The 22826-nt window shown below is 36.3% G+C and overlaps 2 protein-coding genes across 3 annotated transcripts; both read right to left on the reverse strand.

The window, feature by feature from the left end:
* Positions 1–854: 854 nt before the first annotated feature.
* tmod4 (tropomodulin 4 (muscle)) lies at positions 855–12854 on the reverse strand. The gene is made up of 10 exons (XM_008430880.2): positions 12702–12854; positions 8020–8181; positions 6903–7059; positions 6218–6337; positions 3375–3467; positions 3133–3263; positions 2819–2926; positions 2405–2548; positions 2144–2288; positions 855–1075 (listed from the first exon to the last, which is right to left on the reverse strand). The coding sequence occupies exons 2-10, from the start codon at positions 8119–8121 to the stop codon at positions 1053–1055; spliced, it is 1023 nt and encodes a 340-aa protein (XP_008429102.1). The 5' UTR covers positions 8122–8181; positions 12702–12854; the 3' UTR covers positions 855–1052.
* Positions 12855–17077: 4223 nt separating this feature from the next.
* On the reverse strand, positions 17078–21098 carry LOC145555334 (uncharacterized). 2 transcript variants are annotated; one of them, XM_081617061.1, is made up of 5 exons: positions 20991–21098; positions 19759–19892; positions 19388–19534; positions 19043–19144; positions 17078–18273 (listed from the first exon to the last, which is right to left on the reverse strand). In XM_081617061.1, the coding sequence occupies exons 2-5, from the start codon at positions 19858–19860 to the stop codon at positions 17968–17970; spliced, it is 657 nt and encodes a 218-aa protein (XP_081473187.1). In that variant the 5' UTR covers positions 19861–19892; positions 20991–21098; the 3' UTR covers positions 17078–17967. The 2 variants fall into 2 exon arrangements, with proteins under 2 accessions (XP_081473187.1, XP_081473186.1); XM_081617060.1 differs by lacking the exon at positions 20991–21098 and having other exon boundaries at positions 19759–19945.
* Between the last annotated feature and the right edge of the window lie 1728 nt (positions 21099–22826).

Below are 22826 nucleotides of genomic sequence, written 5' to 3' on the forward strand. Positions count from 1 at the left end.
AATATGTCTTAGTTTGATTCACTGTTCGTTTTCTTCCTCAATGATCATCTTTATTAACACAAAGATGAACATGTATTAGGATCAGTAAAACTGTTAGTTTAATAATTTCCAGAAATACTTGTATAGGTTTCCATGAGGATCATGCTATTCACAACAATATTGTGTCAAAATCATAACAAGCCAGATGTGATGCATGGTCTTATTTGTACAAAGACAAAAAAAAAATGTTTTATGGAAATAAAAAAGTAGTTGGCATAAGGATCTGAAGTGGTTGAAATCCTCAGGTTAGCAGCTGCTTCTGTTTGTAGACGTCTGGGTTCACTAAAGTGCAGCTCTCTTAAAGTTGGTTCTTATATTTGGAACAAGGTAACTCAAGCTCAGCCGGCTAATTTCTGTTTTGCATCAGGGTCAAGAAAGGGAGGGCACAGGGTGTAAAAATAGCTCTGGTGTTTGGGAAAAGTCATTGGATCAGGAAAAATTAAATTAATTTGATGTTATTCATTTGTTCTTAAATTTCAGTAATGTTTTGAAGTTATATAATTTTGCCATGAAATATTCAGAGAATGTGATCCTCAGAATCGTCTTGTGACTCATATAAATAGATTGGTCATTAGTTGACCATAATTTCCATATGTGCAAAAGTATGTAGAAGAAAAAATTAAACTTGCCAGAGATGTAGAAAAAAATAGTCCAATAGATATTTTTTTATTGAAAATATTTACAGTTTCCCTCCTCACAAAAGATTTAGCACCACAAAAGTGAAAAAGTTTCCATGAATCAAATAATTTTCTGTGATGATGATGATGATGATGTTGGTGATGAACAAATTAAAATCACAAAAAAGACACAGCACATTTGATCACATCATTTTATAATGAATTCAGTAAATGAAATGAAATGGTTAAGCGTGGAGGTTGGACATGGTTCAGATGAATTTGGGATGATTGGTTCATCTCTTTCACACCCCTGATAGAGGAAGCTGTCACATCGCTGTCATCAGACATCAGAGACTTTTCAGGCTCTGAAGGACTTCAGTGTTTCTCCTGTTTGCTTCATCTCAGTCTCTGTTGGCGAACTGTAAAGCAAAGAGATCTTGCAGTCACATTTTCACTCTGTTGCAGTTGCTCCAACCAAAGCGATTTTCTTTTCAAAAGGGGAAATGCAGTTCTGACAAAAAGTTTAATCAAATTCAATATTTCGGTCATAGATTTTTTTGTCTTCTATTCATTCATTTGAATTCATTTCCCAGAATGAAATGAATGAACAAGCAATATGGCAAGTATGATTGTGTTACGGAGGTTTTGTTAGTTCTTATTTTTTTAACATTTGCATAGTGAAAAGGACATATAGAAGCTGAAATATATACAAACATTTGTAAATGTCCCTTTACAAGTTCCATAACAACAAAAAAACTTCTGGATTTACTGGTTATTTGATCACTCCTGTCAACAATTGCTACAGTTTAAGTAATTAGATTGTCCGGTACAGACTCAGCATTTACTTTTTTTAGGTTTAAGGTCAGGGACAGAAGCCTAAATGTTAGATTCATTTCAAAACCAGCTTTGATGTGTTTGGAATTGTAATGCTAGCTGATTTTGCCTCAGCTTTATTTGTCTGGTACATCAGATGAGAGAAAATTAAAACATTCAGGAAACAGTAGCTCAAGCTACTGTAAACTGCGAATGACAGAAATACCAGTTTCATGTTCAAATTAGACGTTTGGAGGAGCTTTTCAAGCCTAAAGACTTAGCTTTTGAACAAGATGGTCCTTTAATCTGTTTCAGTACCAGAGCTGTTGGTTCATTGCACAAGATGAATGGAATAAGAAATTACTTCCAATTTCAGTTCAATCAGCAGCTACATGGCTAATGTTCTGACAGGACAAAGATCCCAAATGGATCATAAATGATTATGGGATAGATTAAAGGGCATAAACTAATCCAATAAAAATATATTAATTGAAATTGTTTGTTGTATGATCATCCAAAATAATGGTTCAAATAATTTTTCCAGACATGCAGGCCCAGGATGTGTATGTAAGCCACTTTCAAGTGTTCCTGTTTGCCTGTGTTGATCTATTTTTGATTACCAAAGCAAAACCCTAACAATTCATGTTGTTCTGAGCAGACAGGGCAGCACTCACTCATGTCATTGTTTCTTGTAATGGCCATGGCGGCTCTGGCGCGGGGTCCCTGCTGGTTGAAATGATAGCCGAACTTAAGAATGCTGGAGTTGTTTTCCAACATGGAGGCAATCTCCATCTCGACTGTGTCTCCCAGCTTCTGCCTCTGCATAAAAGAACAGGAATGGATTCATCTTTTGTTCTTTTGCTGTTTTTTTTACTGATACTGGTTAGACTGACTAAATGCATTGCGTGAAAAAAAAGGTCACATCTGTTTCCTACCTGGTTGTCAATCTTGAGCTCCACCAGTGTGGCGTTGTTAGCCATGGCTTTAATTATGGCCATCATGCCATCTGAAGTAATGAAATTGGACTCAATGTTAAGACTCTGCAAGCTGGTGTTCTCCTGTAGCATCTCAGCACATGCCTGGAAACAACAGCACACATAATATGATCACATGCTCTACGTTTACGTTATATCTTTTGTTTGACAGATAAAAACCGTACGACAAACACTTAAAGAATGCTGATTTTTGAATAGGGAAATATTTAAATTTTATTTATTTAACACAGCAGAACTACGTAAAGTACATAGAAAGAAATATATCTAATTTGTAAAGAATAAATGAAGTCATTAACACCAAAATCTTAAACTTTTTTTTGCTGTTACTGTTAATAAAAACACCAATGTACTCACATAAGCCACAGGGTCATTGCTACGAGTTGCAGCAATGCTTAGAACCTCTACATGGGAGTTCTCCTTCATTGCGTCAAAGACCTCCTTTAGTGTTGGGATGGGAATGTCCTACAGGTCGAAAGGTTAAATCAGTAGTCTTTATTTGAGCCAGCTTCAAATTACTATTTAATAGTGTGTGTGTTGTGGCACTTGGTGACATGACAAATGTTTGGCAAAAAACAACTTGAAAAAGTTTTTTTTTTTTTGGATGAACCAAAAAATGAATCAAGTAGCAGATTTTTGCTGTTCTTGCTGTAATGTACGGCTGAAACTACCTTGATGTTGTTCAGGTTGACCTCAGTCAGAGAGCTGTCATTGTTGAGGATTCTCTCGAGGGTCTCCTCCACATTGGTGGGGTTTGGAGGTTCTTCAGGGAAGCTCTTGAATGGATCTGGTTTCACAACACCTGGACGTGACAGGAAGACACAAGTGAGGCTAAAGAGATGCAGAGTGAAATAAATCTTGATTATATAGCACTATTCAACTAATCTGCATTTCTAGAATGAGTATCACTCACTGTTGATGCCCTCTGTGTTGGCGATTGTGCCTGTGGTGCCCAGAGCATCGTAGTACTGCTTGTTGCTCATCAGAGTGTACATTCCAAGGATGGCTGCAAGGAGAGGAAAACTATCACTACACAGCTGAGTCATGGTCACTGCTGAGATATAATGCCACAGCCTGCTTTACAGTCCATTTTCTTTTTTAAATCGGTGCTGCTACTGTGCCCGAAGATAAGTTTTTACACACTGTTTTGTTCGTAAACCAGATTTTTATTTTCTTCTGTTCTACTTTTGGATTTAAAACCTAAAGACTTCTGGATTCTGTGCGTGTCACAATGAAATGTAAGCTTTTTTGCATGTTTTTTTGAAGCAAAAATATTGTTTTATTTCTGCTGAGCTTAGTAGGGACCTGGATGTCCTATCAGAGTTTTGCAAGGATGGATGGATGGATGGATGGAAATTCACATTTGACAGAATTTGTTAAATAATATGCTAAAAGATAAATGACAGTAAAAAAAAGAAAATTGTAAGCCACATTCATTCACAAAAGAAATAATTGAAGAAAAAGAAATAAAAACAATCTGACTGTGATGATATTTAAAATGAATATTTCAAAGTTTAGTTATTTATTAGTTAGCAAATACTTTTTGCAAGAAATACAGTATATAGACATTTTTTGTAAATTTGGCCTTATTTTACACCATTTTATTCTTATTTTTCTGTTTTTATATTTTAGTTCATCTTAGTTTGAATATGCATGTCTCTATTTATATTTACCTGGGTGTTGCTAGTTAAATTTCTTCACTGTGGGACAACGAAGATATTTCTAATCTAAAGATATAAAACAGTTCTCAGAAACATTGGTTCTAAAACTGAACTTTAAGTATTTTTTTCCGTTTAAACTGTATTTTTAGATTTTAAAAAGAAATATGAGAAAAAAAATACATACATTTTCTCACATGTTTTGCTTTGGAATCAAAGGCTCAGTTTTCCCAGTGAGTTTGTTTGTGAAATAAACACAAATTTCTTTAAGGTTTGTGAAATAAACACAAACGTCTTTAAAGTTTGTGTTTGTGAAATAAACACACACTTCTTTTAAAGAAGTTTGACCTACTTTTGTAGTTGGTAACAATAATTGCTGAGGCTATTAAATCCTCTATAAACATCCAAACCATTAGGGGAGAAGTACCATATTTTCACTGGTATTCAGTTTAAAAACATGCAAGATGTAGTACCACAATTTCAATAATGAGTTAGTGTTTATATTTGATATATTCATTGTGAATAAGCACCATATAAATAAGCTGAAATCAATGGAATCATGTACCTGACAACAATTTGCAAGTTTGCAGCGAATATAACAACAAATACAACAAATGCATCTAGTACAGGAAGAGCACAGTATTTCTCAAAATAAAACATTTTATGGATCAGTACTTAAGGATCCATAATTTACTTAAAGGTGAAATGAAAGTAAACGTATTTTACCCGAACTTTGCTTTCTATGTCTGCTGCTATTACAGTTTGTCACCAGCAGGAGGCAGAGTGTTTTTTTTGTTAGTTTTTTTTTTGCTTGGTCTTGTAAACTGCCAGCACCCATCTGATGTAGAAGCCAACTGCTGTGACAGCACCCACCTCCCCACCCACCAGCCTCCTGACCCAGAGAGGGGAACCATGGGAAGGGCCTTGAGAGAAAAGAGAAGCCAGGGGGGACAGCTGCTAGTTAAGGGGGCAGGGATTTCTGGGAGTGAGATAGAGGTGTTTCTGGCCATTAACACCTGGACGTCATCCGGTTTGGCCCTGACAATAACCCATGGTAGCTTTACGACTCATAGTAGACTATTGAACTAAAATATTTAAACTCAGATTAAATGTGTTTGTCAAAATCAGGACAAAATTGTAAATCCAACTTTTCTGCTTAACCTGCCTGGTGCTATCTGAGCTCAGATTGGATGTTTTATACATGTTTTAATGTGTTTGCCCACACAAAGCCTGACAGGGGCTAACTGAGATTTAATCCTGATCTGGACGCTGTCCAGGGTCAGACACGCAGTTGCTGGACAAACACACTCCCTCGTTCTACCTTTCCAGATGCCTGCTTGTCTGACCGGACTGTCAGGAGAGTGTGACTGCTTGCCCGGCCTGCTTTGTCACTCTCAATAAAGTTGACTCTCTTAATGATTCAGTTTCATCCACTGCAGACAGACCCAACTTCTCCAATTACCAGCCATTACTTTGAAGCAGCGAAGCGCGCCACATTCTGCATCCTAAACTGAAGTTTAAGGATTCCGACCTTCAGGAAACATGAAAAACTGTGGCTTTATCACACAACACAGAGCCTTCACACATGTCTGCTTGGGGCAGATACAGTATCTTTGCTCTCACCATCCCTACATCCTTTCCACCCTTTCTTCAGTGGCCTGTAGCCAGGCTTATTTATTTTAGTGTTTGCTGAGCTCGGGGAATTGGAGCTTGCTGCGTTTCTGGCAGCGTCTGTTAACTCGGGACAACTTTGACATCTTAGTGTTGAGGGAAACAATTTGAAGCCAACAGCAGAGACAACAGCCCTGCATGATTGAACTATGTGGGTCACAGCAGCCATTGTGAAAACAATGAGATCACACTATGCATTGTGGGCCATTATTATGGGTTAGATAGCAGCTGTTGGTGGGAAACTGAATGGGGAAAAATATGGCAGAGCAAAATAAACTTTTTTTTTTTTTTAAAGATTTTTTGCTGCAAAACAGCAACGAAAATGATATCCTGTAAAACCATTTATGATCTTAGGCACAGACAGTTTTCAGTCAAAGGAAAATTTTTAGTTAATCTTAAGTGTTTAGTGCTGTGAAAGTTTTCTAACCTGCAATGTCGCACATCTCTGCATCTGTAGCGTTTTTCAGAGCTTCTTCCAGCTCTGGCTCCAGGATCACCTGCTCATGCAGGGGAATCTCCTTTGGCTTCTTAGGCACAAATTTCTTTCCTGGAGTCCAGACAAAAAGAAAATCAAACAGCATAACTGCAATATTCAAAGCAATCTAATATTAAATGATGTTCTGCAGATTTCTTTCTCTGTTTTGACGGATGATAGTTCTCATAAAAGTGTTTAAGAGCTATGAAGCACTACTTTCTCATTTTTCTTATGTGAATAAATCTACACAACAGCACCTGGCAATACAAAAGCACTTGTTGCATTCCTAGTTTCTATTTAATAAATCTAATAAACGTCAACTGAAGCGCACTCTCTTGCAGATCTTTTAGGTCTAAACATGGTGGACTGCAGCTGCTTAATGAATGTGGCCTCAAAAGTCAGTCGGCTGCAAAATCCCACACAGTTCTGAAACCAAGAGCAGTGAACTTTGGAGCAGCGGTGCATCACAGACTGCAACGCTGTAGAGCTGTTGGAAGGAGAAGGAACAAGCCTTTTGAAACGCACAAACTAGAGGTGAAGAACTCCCTTAGTCGTGTTTTGTTTTCCAAAATGCAGATCTAAATGACACAAATTGCATTTTAATTTCAAAGAGTTCAGAGAAACTGCTATCCCCGACCTTTCTGTTTCCCAGTGAAGGGCACCAGGTCCTCCCTGTCGGGGTGCTCCAGAGCCTCCTTCTCCAGGTGCTGCAGCAGGGCGTCACGGTCAAACGGCCCTGTCGGGCTCTTCTTGGTCTGGTCTCGTTGCCGCATGCCAGCTGGAAGCATGGCATTCTGGGAGAACACAAGGTCAAAACAAAACAATGTCCAGATGAAACATCTCAAAGATTCAGGAATATGTTCTGTGAAGCCTCCAGAGGTTTGCTAAAGAACAACAGTGAACAATCAGAATCATGAACACCAAATAACACAGCAGGCAGAAGGAACATAGTGGAGACTTTTAATGCAGTTTGCTAAAAGTCATGTAGGTGATCCAACAGACAGGTTGACAATTTGGATCTCATGAGATTCCTAGGTGCAAAGTGCTTTATGGAAGTAAATTCTGTACATAACCGTGAAAACACCATCACAATCATAAAAAATAGAGATAGAAACATCATCCTGCAGGGATGTTTTTATTTCAGGTACCTTTTTTGTCTGTCACATAAAAACCCAGAGCACACACTAACATTTGTTAAAATGTGAAATTGTTCAAAGGTGCTCCAAAAGTGAAACAATACCTTGATGATAGGCATCATTTCAATCTTTGTGATGGTGCAAAGAAAGATTTTACATAAAATCAAGAACAAATATGGACAACCCTGAGCATCCTCTTCATGAGGTGTCTTCAGTCTGAGGCTTCTTCACTGACTGCTACAGGAGACCTTTCCTGTCCACATCCTTCACCATCTACAATAACTCTTTAATTAAATGAGCTTCAATATTAAATTTTTTAATTTGAATTTGAATTGAACTTTCCATAGTATTTTTTGCATAAAATTCTGATAAAAAAAAGCATTTAGCACAGTTTATACACAGAATAATAAATCGGATTTGTAGATTGTGTTGCATGTTGGAGTCATCAGAAGGAAAACAATTAAATGATAACATCAAAATTCAGTAGAACTATGAATCTACGGATGACCTGATTTAAGAAAAACCCACACCAGGTTTGAATGAGACCATCAGCCCGCTGTGCCCCAGGTGTCAGAGATCAAAGCTGAGCGCTTGGCAGGTTTGACTGTCACTCCATACCTCTGGGTCCATCTCCTGCAGTTCACACTCCAGCTGCTCCAGCTCTTGAGCACTGAGGCCTTTGAGGATGGCATCCTCATCGATGTTCCTTGGGTCCGACATGGCTCACATACACTCACAGTCACTCATACACACCGCTGCACACCCCTGGATTCGAGGGCACTGTGAGGATAGAAAGGAAAACAGGTCAGTACATTTTCTTAAACTTTTAAGCATATGCTTACAAATGTTGAATAAAATAAAAATGCATGCATTCCCAATCATCAAACCAAACAGTTAAGAGAAGCTTCACCTTAAAACATCTGAAAGGTGATTAACCACAGACTGATGTCCTCCGTAAGTGAAACATATGAGACACACAGAGCAAAGTCCTTGTAACATTAAACCCTTCGCTCACCACATAGCAACTAAGAATAGCAGAATGTGGAGAGGACTGAAAGGAGCAATCCCTTATTTATCATTGACAAACACTCATACAGAAGCAGGCCCACCCAAAACATATCTGCTAACACAAACGCAGGGCGACTGCCACACCAACAAGAAGCAAAGGATTCATTCTACATAAGAATTTTAAACAAGACAAACACAGCATGAGACATCAGAGTTTGATTGGTCAATGTCTTTATTTTTGGTCCAGAGTTTTCCCAACTATGTCAAAGGAGTAAAATCCTGTCAGGCCATGTAACAAAATAAGGTTTATTAAAGAGAGAGGATAATTTGCATAAATGAAAAGGAGTTCTAATACCAAATAACGGTAAATGAATGATTCCATGGTCTACCTCTCATACAGACTAAAGTCAAATCAAATCAAGTCTATTTGTACAGAACATTTAACTAGCAAGGCCTTTCAAAGTGTTTTTCATCATAAAACATAATGCAATAACCAATGGTGAAACAAGTAAAAATACATAGCATTTTTCAAATTACATCATCAAGCAAATACATGTCAAATATTTTGATCATTGTTCCAGTTACTAGAAATGAAAGGAGACTCTAAACAGGAAGGTTATTAGCCTTGATTTGTAGAAACTCAGTGTTTCAGCATCTTTGCAGTTTTTGTTCCAGATTTGTGAGCATAACAACTGAATGCTGCTTCTACATGCTTTGGTTCTGGTTCATGTCATGAGACATGGACAACGTTTAAAAAATCAAGAGATATAAGTGATGTTGAATTGAATTTTCTCTGTCAGATGAAATAGATAAAGTGAGGAACCTCACCATCCAGGGGGAATTCTAGATAAAGCTGCTGCTCCTTTGTGTTGACGCGTCCTTGATGTCTCTTTTCCAAAGTTTTCTGAGTACATCACACCTTGAAGAGACACCAGCGCCGACCCTAAACTCACTGGAAGGAGCAATTGGGATCTCTGGGTTTCCCTCCATTGCCTGTTACTACAATGAGAATTAATAACTAAACTGGTAAAACTAAATCAATTTGAATTTAGAATTTTCATCCTGGTCTAGTTGAGGCTTGCAAATTCCCAAAAGTAATAGTTTTAAAGCTTATTTTGAAAAGAAAGAAACTTTCCACAAAGTATGGTGGTAAAAAAGAGACAAAAATATGAAATACACTGTTGCATTTGTTTGTGTAGTATCACTAGATCAAGTTCGAGGACAAACCAGAGCAAAAGATCAGACATACCAAACAATGGATACCAAGGAAAATGAACAGTTCTGCTCACAACTCAGGGCTTGGTCATCCTGAAACATTACGCTCTCCTTTTCTCAAAGTCACAGACTTTACTAGAAGACACCTAGAGTTTAACCACATCAAGTTTATCTCTTTTATTGAAATAATGTCTTAAACTTGTCAGCCAAGCCAAACATAATACGCTAACGTCCAAAAACAATCTGATAATCAGCCACACATGAGGCAACCTCTTTTGGATTATCGGTTTATGAAGTCATAAACTGATAAATAACTGTTTTTTAAGAATAATGTGCAATGTTAAATTCACATGGTCATGAATTCCTTTATCTAAACCCAATGGACGTTAGTTTCAGGCCTCCTAAACGAGCAATCATCCAGCAACAGACATAAGGATGATGGAATCAGACTGCCTGATAAAACCTGTTAGTTTGTTCCTGTGCGGCTCACGAGCTCTGCTGGCTTCGCATCACCGCTGAGTGGCTCTAATGCGTAAAGCCAAGGACACAAACTCTGGATCACACCTCAGGTCGAGGAAGATAGAGGAGATTTAAAGGATAAGAAGGAGAGGAGGGGATGCAGCTCAGGAGGCAATGTGGAGAACAACTCAACTGATTTACTTTCACCATGAACAAGTGGTTTTGATCTGTTTTTAAAACGCACAAACTAGAAAAGTCCCTTTTCATTATGACTGTATCTGACCTGAATGGTCTGCAACATTTTCATCATGATAGAAACAGAATCATGTTCATTTCCAGCCTTGAAAAAAATGTTTCAGCTATGAAACAATAAATCATGAACTAAAATAGGAATCTGTATTTATAACAGTTTATGTCTTTCCCCACATGTTGACCTTTGAACTTTATGTGATGGAACACAGAGAAACCAGAGAGCAAACTTTTAATAATACCAATTTACTCCTATTCTCTGAGGAAGCACAGTCGTGAAATTCAATATGAAAATATGACTGCTGAGTTAGTGCCCAACTGCATCTGGTCCTCTTTTAATGAATTACAAGTTCATGCAAGGAGAAACTTAATAAAGATCACTGCCAATAAAGGAAAAATTAATATGTATTTTAATGAACTGGCTTTATTATGACTGATGTAAATTGTTAAAAAACAAACAAACAAAAAAATAGGACCTTGATTGCACACACAGCTTCTATGAAAATCAAAATCTAACAAACTTTTTAACTTCAATTTTTGGTTTTATTTTTTATTGTACTTCATAAACCAGCATAGACCTGTTTGGATTTCTTTAAATAAAGAATTTGATAGAAAGCGACATTAAATGCTGTTCTCCGTTTTATTGCATCAGTCCACCTCAGTGGAAACAATTGATGCAATAATAAATGTTCATCTGTCCCCTGCAGTCCCTGTGGAGTTTCTAGATGCAACCAAACAATCTGTGATCCAGGCCGTCTGACGGTTGTCACCTGTTCTGCCAGTTGGCTGACTGTTCATTTTCCAGTCAAAAGTCAAACTCATGCATCTGCAAGTGGCTGAATCTGAATCTGTGCATCATTCAACAAATACAGATACGACATTTAGGAGTAGAAAACTGCACTGGTACTGTTCAGACTTAAACATTAAAAACGACTCTTAGTGTTGAACAAGTAAGATGCAGATGATGATTGTTTCCCTGTTTTTATATAATTATAAGTTGTTTAGAATGAATTAGTTTTCTTGTCTAATATATTAACAGAAGATCTTTGTCCACTTTTAATAAAAGAAGCCTCATGCTAGGCAAAAGCTAGGTGCAATATTAAGAAGCTGCTTCTCCTATTTCATTACCTCTCATCCTGCCAAAGAGTGAATTTTTCAGGTAAAGTGTAACTGAGCTCTTAAAAAAGTTCAAACATGAATTTTCCGGAGGCAGCTTGTTTATGAACGAAAGTAAATCAGGACTATTTGGCTGTGTGTTGATTCCTCTCAGTATGGGGTTTCAACCTCCAACCATCTGGTGAACTCCTAAAAGCACAATCACAACTTTAGTCACGGCATCTGATTTCTGTGCTTTTATTTTGTTGTGATTTAATACATATGTATGGCAGAGTTTTAAAGTCTTACATTCAAAGATACTTTGCATCTAAAAAACTAACATTACCTACAGTAGGTAATGAAATACTTGTGAGAAATTGGAGGTGGAGGTTATGAACACAAATGATTAATACATTACTTTTCTATCAATAAACCTTTCAGGTTTTAGTAACCAAACTCCTGTTTTGATTGCCTTTTAGATCAAAGGCATTCAAAAACCCTTGAAAAAAACCCAAGGTTTATTAAGGTTTGAAAAACCTTGGCTTTTTCAAACAACAAAGCCAAGGTTCCTTCAGCAAGCAGACCTTTGTGAAGATCTCTCGCCATGCGAGGGTCGTCTTCTCCACGCCTTACCGTCCGAGTGCAACATTCCAAATCAGCCCTCAGATTAATTTTAGCCACACAAGTCAGCTACTTTCAGTCGTGTGAATCCTCCCCAGCTTGGGTTGCTACTTAAGACTGTGTCAGAGTACCATCTGTACCTTGAAGAGCAACTTTTAAAAGTTTTATTTGAGGAAAAAAATCCAAAAGACAATCTGTTCCAGGGAGAGAAATACAGATGTCAGCCATTAATGGAGCTTCACTGGATTTGATGAATAGGCAGAGAACAAACTTTGCCTTCTCTCCTTTAATCTGCGGCTTTCAGAGACAAATCTCCAAATCCTCTATGACGAATTAAAAACACAGTGTTGGGAAACGATTGGATGATTTAACTCCTCCACGTACAATGCAGGCTGCCTCGACAGTAACCCACTATCCCAGGAAAATCCTCTGCACACAAACTGAACTTTTTTTTAGATTTAATTTTGCATTTAACAGCAAAACAGAAACACTGAAAAACTTCTGAACAACATATTCAACAATTTATTAATTTTTACCCCATTCTAGCTGAATCAACCTGAGTAATTCAAACTGAAATAGAAATTAATGACTCCATGGGCCCCATATAACAAAGAAAAAGCAGCAGAGACGGAGGGAAGCAGCCTCCCACCTACCTTCACTGAAGCACAGGGCTGAAGCCCCTCAGCAGGACAGAAGCTGAAGTTAAAGCAGGTTCCCTCTCTGTTTTTCCTCCCCCCTCCCTTTCTTGTTTCACTCTCTCATGGGTCAGGCTTTATGGTTGCTATGCTGAGACGAGCTCACCAGCAGCACTTTGAGAAGTCAGCATTTTATTATTTTGGCTGAGTGACAGAGAAGGGAGAGACTGAAACAAGTGGGACCTATTCATCAGTCTTTCAAACTGCATTTAAAGTTGTCCAAGAGGTTGAGAAATAGTGACATCTGGTGGTTTGACTGGGGGGTACACTGGAAAACGAATGCAACGAGGCTGTAGCCTCTAAACATACTGGCATCCTTTGTGACCGCGGAATAGCAGAGCCTGATAATTAGTGATAAAAACCTGAATAACGACCATACAAAACACATACATATGTAGAAGTTGTTGTTTTTTAAATTATTATTGTTAAATGCAGTCATATTTTTCTTAAATACAACATTTAATTTTTAAGTATGAATTCCTTGTAAACTGTGACATCCTCTTATCTTTCTGGTGATTTTTCAATTAAAAAAAAAATCTGAAAAAAACATTTCTTTACAAATTGGTTATTTTCTTAATGGCAATTTTTGGTTCACTGAACATAAAGCAGCTGACATTTTTGTGTTATTGTTTTTTTTGTTATCATACCCCTTTTATAGTAACTGTTTAATATTTTATTACTACTACTACATCTACACAGCAAAAGGTTGAAGATATACATTTTTAAATAATTAATCTACCTTGACCTGATTAAGAAGAATCAAAGATTAACAGGTCTACAGATATATTTATTTTACCATGCCAAGTTTGACAAACTTACAATTATTTTGTTATTGGATAAAGAAGAAGAATGATTGCAGGACACAAAGTAGTGTTTCATTTCCTTGGATTTTACTTATTTTACCATCACTTGATGAGTGAAAGCTAAGAAATTAGCTCTGATTTTGTGAAATGTAATCTAAAAGAATATGAATTTGCTTAAAAATAGTATACATGATGTTAATTTAAAAAATGTTTACCCTGCCTAATGTATTTAAATGGGTTGCCAGTCAGACTTTGTACTGTGTAACAACACAGTGGCACAGCATTTAAAAGAAGTAATGCCACAACAATAGAAAACTAATGTAACATACAGTTTGTTTGAAATGCTTTGAAAGAATTTATACGAGAAATTTCATTCAACCATTTTCCATAATTAAAGTGATGGAACCCTGCCTGGATTCAAACCCCGAAACTTTCATGCAAAGAGGTAAAAAAAAAATATGTAGAACAATTATGAAGCAATACTGTTACTCCAGTATTATAGTGTTTTAAAGTTACACGATAATCAAATCTCAAAATGCATTTTGAGATCTACACAATATTTTATTTTTTTTAATTATTTGTCAAAAATAAAGGAAATAAGTGATGCAATAAAAATCCCAGACCACCTGACAGTACGCACACTAATTAAAGATTGAGGAATTCTGCATAGAAATGACTGGCATGTATGTAATTCCCCTGTTTTGCTTGAATAACTTTTAGAAAGTGCTTTGAAACAAACCCTTTTAATTTCACTTCTTCTTCTCATTGTTGTCATCATTTGGCACTTCCAAACTGTATTTTGGAAATTTTCAAGTTTTTGATACATTTATGCATTTCATGGTTGTTTATTTAATTTTATTCTGTTGTAAAGTCACCTTTTCTCTTCTTTATCACCACTAGGTGGCAGAAATGAGTCTGGTCCAGATGAGAGAATGGATGCAGCTTGGACAGGTTGCCAGCCAATCACAGGACAATACAGATGAGCCAAACCAATCTCCATCTTTTTGAGCTTTAAGAAAAGATACAAAGTTGAAAGAAAAATAAATGCAGATACAAATCAATTCAATTTCTTTATATAGTTTATAGATGTTTCTATACTCTGTTAAAAGTTACACAACATGTTTTCCCTATCTTAGGTGAGTTACAATTTTGATGCAATCCCTCGTACCCCACAGAGGGGTTAGTGTTCTTCTCGGCTAAGAGTTTTTTTCTTTTTCCTCCAGATGTAAAGCTGCCCAAACTCTTAAATGCTTGCTTCATCAGAATCACAGGACATGTCTCCAGAAATTCAATTATTTTTCTCCTGAGAAATGTGCATCACACAAATTTTGTGATGCACAAAATGCATTACGCATTTTATGTTGCTTTCAAATTAATGGGTTCAGCCTATGACAGTAACTGACTCATTTCAGTATAGATAATCGCCCTCTCTTACCAGCTTTTGTTCTGGAGTGGATTTACACATCTTGAAGCAAAACAGATTCACCGCTGGGAGATGAAGACCTGATAGGCTGGACTGCTTATACTGTACAGGACATCTTCAGCCATCTGGAAACTGATGAACCAGACTTTTAGAAGTCTGCAGGTCTCTTCCTGTTATCTTGGCTGATTTCTTTTGATGTTCCGTGATGTCACACAGAGGAAGTGTGCTGAAGGTGTTACCCTAAAATAAATCCACAGGCATGTCTCCAGTTTACTCAAACTTTGTGAATTAACCCTTGTGGCATCAACACTGTTAAAAGGTAAAGGAGCTTCAGTCTAGGTAAAATTTGAAATTTGAAGAAAGTAATAAATTAAAAAAAAAATCTCTCATGGAGATGGAAAGATCTTTAAATCAATATAAACAACCCCAAAGTGATCACAAGACAAAAATAAAATCAATCCCAAATAAAAACCAAAGCCCAAACAGCTGGGTATCAAGATAGTTAAAATAATTGGAAACATATATTTTTTCTATATATAAATGTTCAGAACTGACAACGTTCAATAACATAATACTACTTCTATTTGTTTTATTGTATTTTGAGATGCTTGTCTCGTGTCTTAGAATGAATTTTATTAAATTATTAATTATTTATTATTAAATTTTAAACCAGAATTTCCCAGTGGTATGAATATTTTTGCCCTCAACTACATCTGGTTTAAGCTACATAAATATACCACTGAATTTTAAAAAAACTATAAACTACTATGCATCTGAGTGTTAACAATTCCTCAGATCATTTTTGTTAGATTTTCTTTTTATTTTCTTTTTATTAATTAGTGTTTTTCTTTCACTACACTGAAACAAGTAGGTGGTGTGATGTATATTTTTTTTTCCCAAAATATGGCGCCAACATTAATTGCAGTAGATGTTTGTTTGGCATGAGTCTGATTTCTTCCCACTAAAGGTTTACATGGAGTTCCCCTGTTTCATGGGAACATTTGGAAAGTAAACATAGGCACTTTTCATTTCATAACTTCATCTTCTCATTGTTTACATCATGTGGCATTTCCAAACTTTGCCGGGAAATTTTCCTTTTTGGTTCACATGGGTATATTATGGGTGTTTAGTTAATTGTATTTTCTCTTTTCACCTCTCTACTTGGTGGAATAAGACAATGATTCCTTACAGAACCAGCTAAAAGGCTAAGGAATGTTTCAGGAGAAAGAAGGATTTCCTGTAGACAAGTTGGTGGCCTTTTACAGGACGATGCATCTGAAATAACCTCACAATCATTCTTTTTTGGACTGTGGGATGAAGCTGGAGCGTAAAGTGAAAAACCATGAAGATACTTGAGCATGTCTTGAAAATGCACCACAGTATCTTCCCCACCTGCCAAAAACACAACACCTAATTGAAAGTCTACACTGAGAAAAATTTGACCAATGGTTACTTAAAAAAATTGTGGCAACAAAGTGACACGTAATATAATTGAATAGAATTTAAGTTCTACAATTTTGATTAAAAAGTATTGAATATGTTAACTTAACTTAACTTAAAAAAATGAAGTACATCTTAATAAAAGCAACAGCTGAAATGTGTTTGATTTATTAATATCAATGCAAATGATCATTTATATTGCCCAAAAATATTTAGTAAATCCAAGTCAATTTTACAAGAAAAACTAATTTTTATTTACTAATTATCTGAGCAAAAATGATGTGGATTTATTAAATATCTGGGGGAAATTTAATCATATTTACTAATAATCTAGGTAAAATTAACTTATATTTATTAATTAAATGGGTGAAATTGATTTACATTTACTAAACATCAACATAAAAATTATTTGGATTAAGTAAATAATACAAATAATATCAATTCATATTGTAGCACATTATTGGTTAATTCAACACATTAAAACTGTTGTTCTTATTAATCTGTAGCTAAAATAATTGATCAATTTTAAGTTTTTATTTGTATCATAGCACTTTAAATCTATTCAATAATATTGAATGTCACTTTGTTGCCCTAATTTTTCTGTGTCTAATTTACACAATATCCTGACCAAACTTGAGTGGCATCAAAAAATAACAAATTACAATGCATAAAACAGCAGCAGCATTTATTTGTGCAATTTTATAAAACGTGTTTATCCAGCACCAACTAGTGCAAAATTCCTAAATACAACAATAAAACAGAGAAGGGGCAATATACATCAGTATCAAGTCAAAAACATAGTGCCACTCTGCTCAAAGTAGTTAACATGATTTTTTAGAACCATCACATCAACAACAATCAACGTGGACTCAGTTAAACTTGCTTCAACAATTTATCAATCACATAAGAGTTCACTTTATGTTTAAAGTGAACTCTTATGTTCACTTTTGTGCTCTGCATGTTTAAGGCATGCAGAGCCCAAAACAAGTATGCACATAAAACTTACCTGGGGAAAACGCATGACAAGATGTGAGAGCTGGGCGAGACCTTTGAGGCATAAAAACTTCCATTTTCTTTTTTTGTATGTTTATGCTACATCTTGTCACTGTGTTGGGGCCCTTGGCTCCGTGACACTTACTTTCCTTTTCAAAAAATAAGTTGAAAGACAGAACTGGAAAAAAACATATTAAATAAAGTGCAAATGAAACACAACAAAGTTTTCCGGCCTGCAGATCATCACCCTTCAGTGGTGAAGCCTGCAAGGACTCTCCAAAAAGGCAATAGTGGATGCTCTATGCTGTATAAAAGGGACAAGGGTTCATGTGACAGACCTGAACAGATCCAAGCCATATAACAGGCATATATGAGAACAAGGGGTCAGTCCTTAGAAAGGGTGGTTAACTGTAATGTACTGTAAGAAAAAATACACATGCAGAAATCCACTGAACTGAAAATGACCCTAATTTTAACTAACTTCACCGAGCATTTCACAAAGTTTTGCGTGTTGGTTTTGACAGTGACTTGTCTATTCCCTTTTGTTTAGCAAGGGTCCGTTTTCTTAAGCCAGTAGTTTATTCCTGAGGCTGTTCACTTTTGGGGAGAGCTTTGAACTATCCAGCCCGAGGAGAAGTTTCTGAAACACTTCAAACGTGTATCTGAGCTCCTTTGGATAGGCGAGATTCACAGCATACGCCAACCCAACAAGCAGGGAGCAAGCCCTTGGAAAGTTACCCAGAGCAGTTAGAATTTTCATGCCGTCCACCACGATACCGATGTCTGGATCCTCTGACGTGTTAGCTTTGATGTTGTAGATCTTCAGGCTTTGAACAGCAAGGTCCTGTGACACACTGTCTTCATCAGCATCCTGTAATAGCAAGAACATTGTGCATATCAGACAGTGCAGCCAAAGGAGAAGGTTCCATTTCCCAAATTGCTTGCAACTGTTTGGACAAGAAAATCTGGAGTTTGTCAGCCGTTGCGTGTAATGCACTCTATTTATGTCAGTGTTTTAGACAAATCTGAGATAACACACAAAAAAAACCCACACATAATTTATAAAGGAAAAAAAAAATATATAAATCAATCATAATAATATATTATACTATAATCAATTATGCAATGAGGAGCTGAACAGTTACAAATATTTCTAAATGAAGTTTCTGAAATTAAATCAATCCATTACACTATTATTTCTTCTTGGCACCGTCTTGATTAATATCTTATTCTGCGTTGCCTCAGACTTTCTGTAAAAATGTCTTTGTATTCACAAAGCAGCGTCTTGGCCATAATTTCTTAGCTCACTTTTAGGGACAAATTGCCAAGACTTAAAAATAAAAAAGTTATGGTTAGGTAAAGCATTCTTAGGAAAAAAATTACATAAATTACTGACAAGTTTTACATTATGCCAGTTGGTGAAATCAAATTGAGATAGCATTCTGCACTAGCATTTAAAAATTACTTAATGGAAAATAAGAATTTAAACACACTTAACAGAGGACAATAATATACCTTGCCAAGAACTACTGGGAGAAATACAGTTATGACTATTTTGTGATTTGACTTTCCAACAAATAACAAGTACAAGAGATGAGAGAAATCACCTACTTTATATTTTAACATCTAATTCAACTTACATCGTACTCTTTTAAGAGTTCATCTGTAGATTCCCCAAGGTACATCATCAAACATCGAATGATAACATCTCTGGTCATGTTGATGTCAGGATTGCTTGGAGTCTGAAACGAAAAAAAGAAACACCAGGTGGTTTATATTACTGTTAATATTGAGTTCCTGTGCCGTCTTGGGGACCAGTGTAATAAACACTACTCATACAAATTCTCATGCGATTATTTCATATTCCATTTATAAAGACAATCACAGGCTAACCTCCAGTAAATGTAAGTAATGATATTCCAGAAGTTTAAACACAAAACTTTGAGAATAAAATATTAGCACCGATAATGCTCAATGAAAGATACCTTGAGTAGGATAGCCTGCAATCTCAACCCCATGCTTCCGCCCTTCGAGTGGAAGAGGTTCACAAGTCGAGGAGTATATTCATCCAGTTTGGACATGAACTTTGATTCAAGATGCACCATTGTGATTCTGTGAAACTCATCCTGGATCTGAAAGACAAATCATGAAACCAGTTTTAAAGCATCAAATATTACAAACATACATACTGTTCTTACGACATTTTTCAAAAGCAAGAAGATGGATCAAATTTGATCTATAAAAAAGATGACAGTAACGTAACACATTTTGTATCAAATTGCTAAATGCAGAATCACAAATGCAATCCTTCACATTGACTAGGAATATTTCTGATTGGCATGCACTTAGAACTCACGTGAGATGTCTCAAATAGAGCGGGCCATCTGGCTTTGATGTCCTCTATACTGTGTGATTGGTTGATGATTTCGTTTCTTCTGTGTGCAAATGTTTTGGCCATTTTGGCCAAATCATTTCGCAACTGTAATGTCACTGAAAAGATCATCACAATTAAGTTTTTTTTTTTTTTTTAAATCATCCAGCTCTATAATATGTCAACTATGGATGAATACCTCATCCAATCCTACTTAAAAAAATGAACTATCGTTTTAAGATGTTAAGACAAAAATATGAAACAGATTTTAAGGTAATATGCACATCAACAAATGCCAAAAAATAAATATTAAAATCAAAGATGCCCAAAACGGACTAAGGAAACATTTCTCTCACTCTCTCTGTCGCAGCTCAGTCAGTACGAAGCTACATACTGATTTCAACCCAACATTCATAGACGCATCTCACTGTAACTGTTTATCTGTCAGTGTGAGCTGCAGCCACAGTTTGAAAGCATAACGTTTTTCCGAGAAAACGGGAAAAATGAGGAAGCCGTTTGTGCCAACTGAATGTAACTAACGTAATGTTAATGGAGAGCCTCAGTGAGAGCCGGTGAACTGGGGTTTAGCAAAACACCAGCCATTGCGCTCAAAACACGCCAAATTAAAAGAAGAAAGAAGAAACAGCGCACTTTGTCTGAAAATGTAACTATGCAAAACGGCTGATTTTTCTTTCGAAATGTGTACCGTTATAAAAACTGATTAGAAATCTGCTTTTAACATGCTACTTGAGTAAAAATGTTACTTGAGTACATTTTAATTGTAAAAACTACATGCAGTAACTTTAAACGAAACTCCTGAGTTGATTAGCTCATTGATTATCTCACCGTTGAAAGTCTGTTCCTCCATTATGGTGCCCAAACATGCTAGCTAGCTTGTTAAGGTGGGGGAGGGGAAGCTTGGGCTGAGACCAAGAAACTAAATTAAATAAAAGAGTAGCTTGTATTCTACGGCCACTATATAACGGTGTTACGTTAGTCACATTAAATTGTGACATTGAGACTACTTTTTCAATCATTGCAATGCATTTAGTCAAATCAAAGATGACTAGACTGACTTCGAATCCTTCACAATATAACTTAATTGACTTGCTGTACAGTAAAGTTGCCATGTTTGCTAATTTGCAGTAACTTAAGACAATGTTTAACTGCTACAGACACTTGAATTGTTTAACTAAAACACTTAAAACATGTCTTACCTTTAAGCAAACGGTAGTCCACGAAATGCTGAGCAGACGCGATGTTCCTGTGATGAAAATGCCTTGGGCGGGAAAAAGTCAAGGCCTCCCAAATGAGTAAAATGTATCAATTTTCTGCATTTTGGACTTTACCAATGAAAATAAATAAATAATACTTATTGTTTTTTGCTGATTATATTTAAAATAAAACAGAGTAAAATGCAATTAAAAAAATATTCAAATTTGGTTAATTCAGCTCAGTGACATTCAAAACTGCACACAGTCTTTTTTATTATGTATAGTTTGCTCTTATTTATTTAGTAAATATTACTTAACCCTGATCACACTTTTTTCAGTGTAGTTAAACTGGTGAAGATAATACTTTCAATTTCACTTTTATTTTGATTGCAGTTTCTGGATTACTATACAATGAAATTAGGTTATTTTAACTAAAGTAGGCTCATGCAAATATGTGCTGTCCTTGCAAAAAGTAGCAAGATATTCATATTTTCCATTAATTATCTCTTCTAGTCTGAACAATCTATTTATTCATTTTTCTGTTTGTTTCAGTCTTTTAGGTGGGTCATTAGGTTTGTAGGTCATATTTTTGTTCTCCTCACCTTTGAACTCTGTAGATTTATGTTTGTCCAACACTGAAGATGATACAAGTGGAAATATTTGACAGAACAACATCAGTGAGCTCTTAGAAATGATTTTCTTGTGAAGTTTCACAGGAAACACGTTGAACTACCACCACTAGAGGGCAGTAATAAGATTCAGTTGATTTTACAGGTTTTTTTAGTCGCTTTTTGATGCATTTCTCACATCAGCAAGTTTCTGAAAGCAGTACAAATTTCAAAACTCAGTTATGAACCTGCAAAATACATTGTTCATTCCTTAAAAGCAAGTACTCACATCATTGGACGTGTCAGTGTCATCAAAATGAAAGCAACTGACACAAAGCATTTTCGACTTGTTGGCACAGGTATGAGAAACTACTACTATGAAGCGCAAATGACTTAATGTTGTGGACGTTGAACAAACAGCTGTGAGAATTTGAATTCTGATCAGAGAAATGAACCAAAGCAATTGAGAAAGATTGCAAGGTTGAAGTTGAACCTTGAATCATCAACTTGGGCCACCACCAAACGATCACTGGCTGAATGTTTGTTGTAACTGCAAGTTTTTAGAAATCAAATAAATAGTGATTCACTACATACAACCATGGATATCTTTAAATTATTATGTTTAATGTCCCAGGGATTTCCCCCCACTAAAATCTCTGTCACATTCTTCTGTTGATCTCCAAAGTATGAAATATTTGGTAAATGGTTAATGGTAAATGGCTTTGTACTTGAATAACGCCTTATCAAGCAAAGAGGACCCCAAAGCGCTTCACACTACAGTCATTCACTCACACACACACACACACACACACACACGCACACGCACACACGCACACACACACACACACACACACACAGATTTCAACATCAATAAGTTACTTATGAACCTACAAAGAGCTTCATGTCCAGAAATGCTTAGCAAACAGACCTACACACGCCTGCAAGCAAGAAGTCATATTTCCTCTTCTGCATGTGACGTCACTGCAGCCCGTTTTTCTCTCTTCCTCCTTTTGCTCCTCCTCCCCTCCTGTTTCCCAAACCTCGCCTGCATGTCCTCCCTGCTCTGACCTCATCACGCTTTTGTTGGGAAACAAAGACCGTCCAAGCATCTGTTTTGAGGAGAAATAAAGGCAGAGGGTGCCAAGACAGACAAGGAGGAAGGCGGGAGGAAGTGTCCACAGTGATTGGGATAGCCCACAGAGAAACAGAAAGACCGAGAGTTGTAAACAGA

This window comes from Poecilia reticulata, chromosome 16 (genome assembly GCF_904066995.2).
Source record: "Poecilia reticulata chromosome 16, P_reticulata-male-v2, whole genome shotgun sequence".
Taxonomy (NCBI): domain Eukaryota; kingdom Metazoa; phylum Chordata; class Actinopteri; order Cyprinodontiformes; family Poeciliidae; genus Poecilia; species Poecilia reticulata.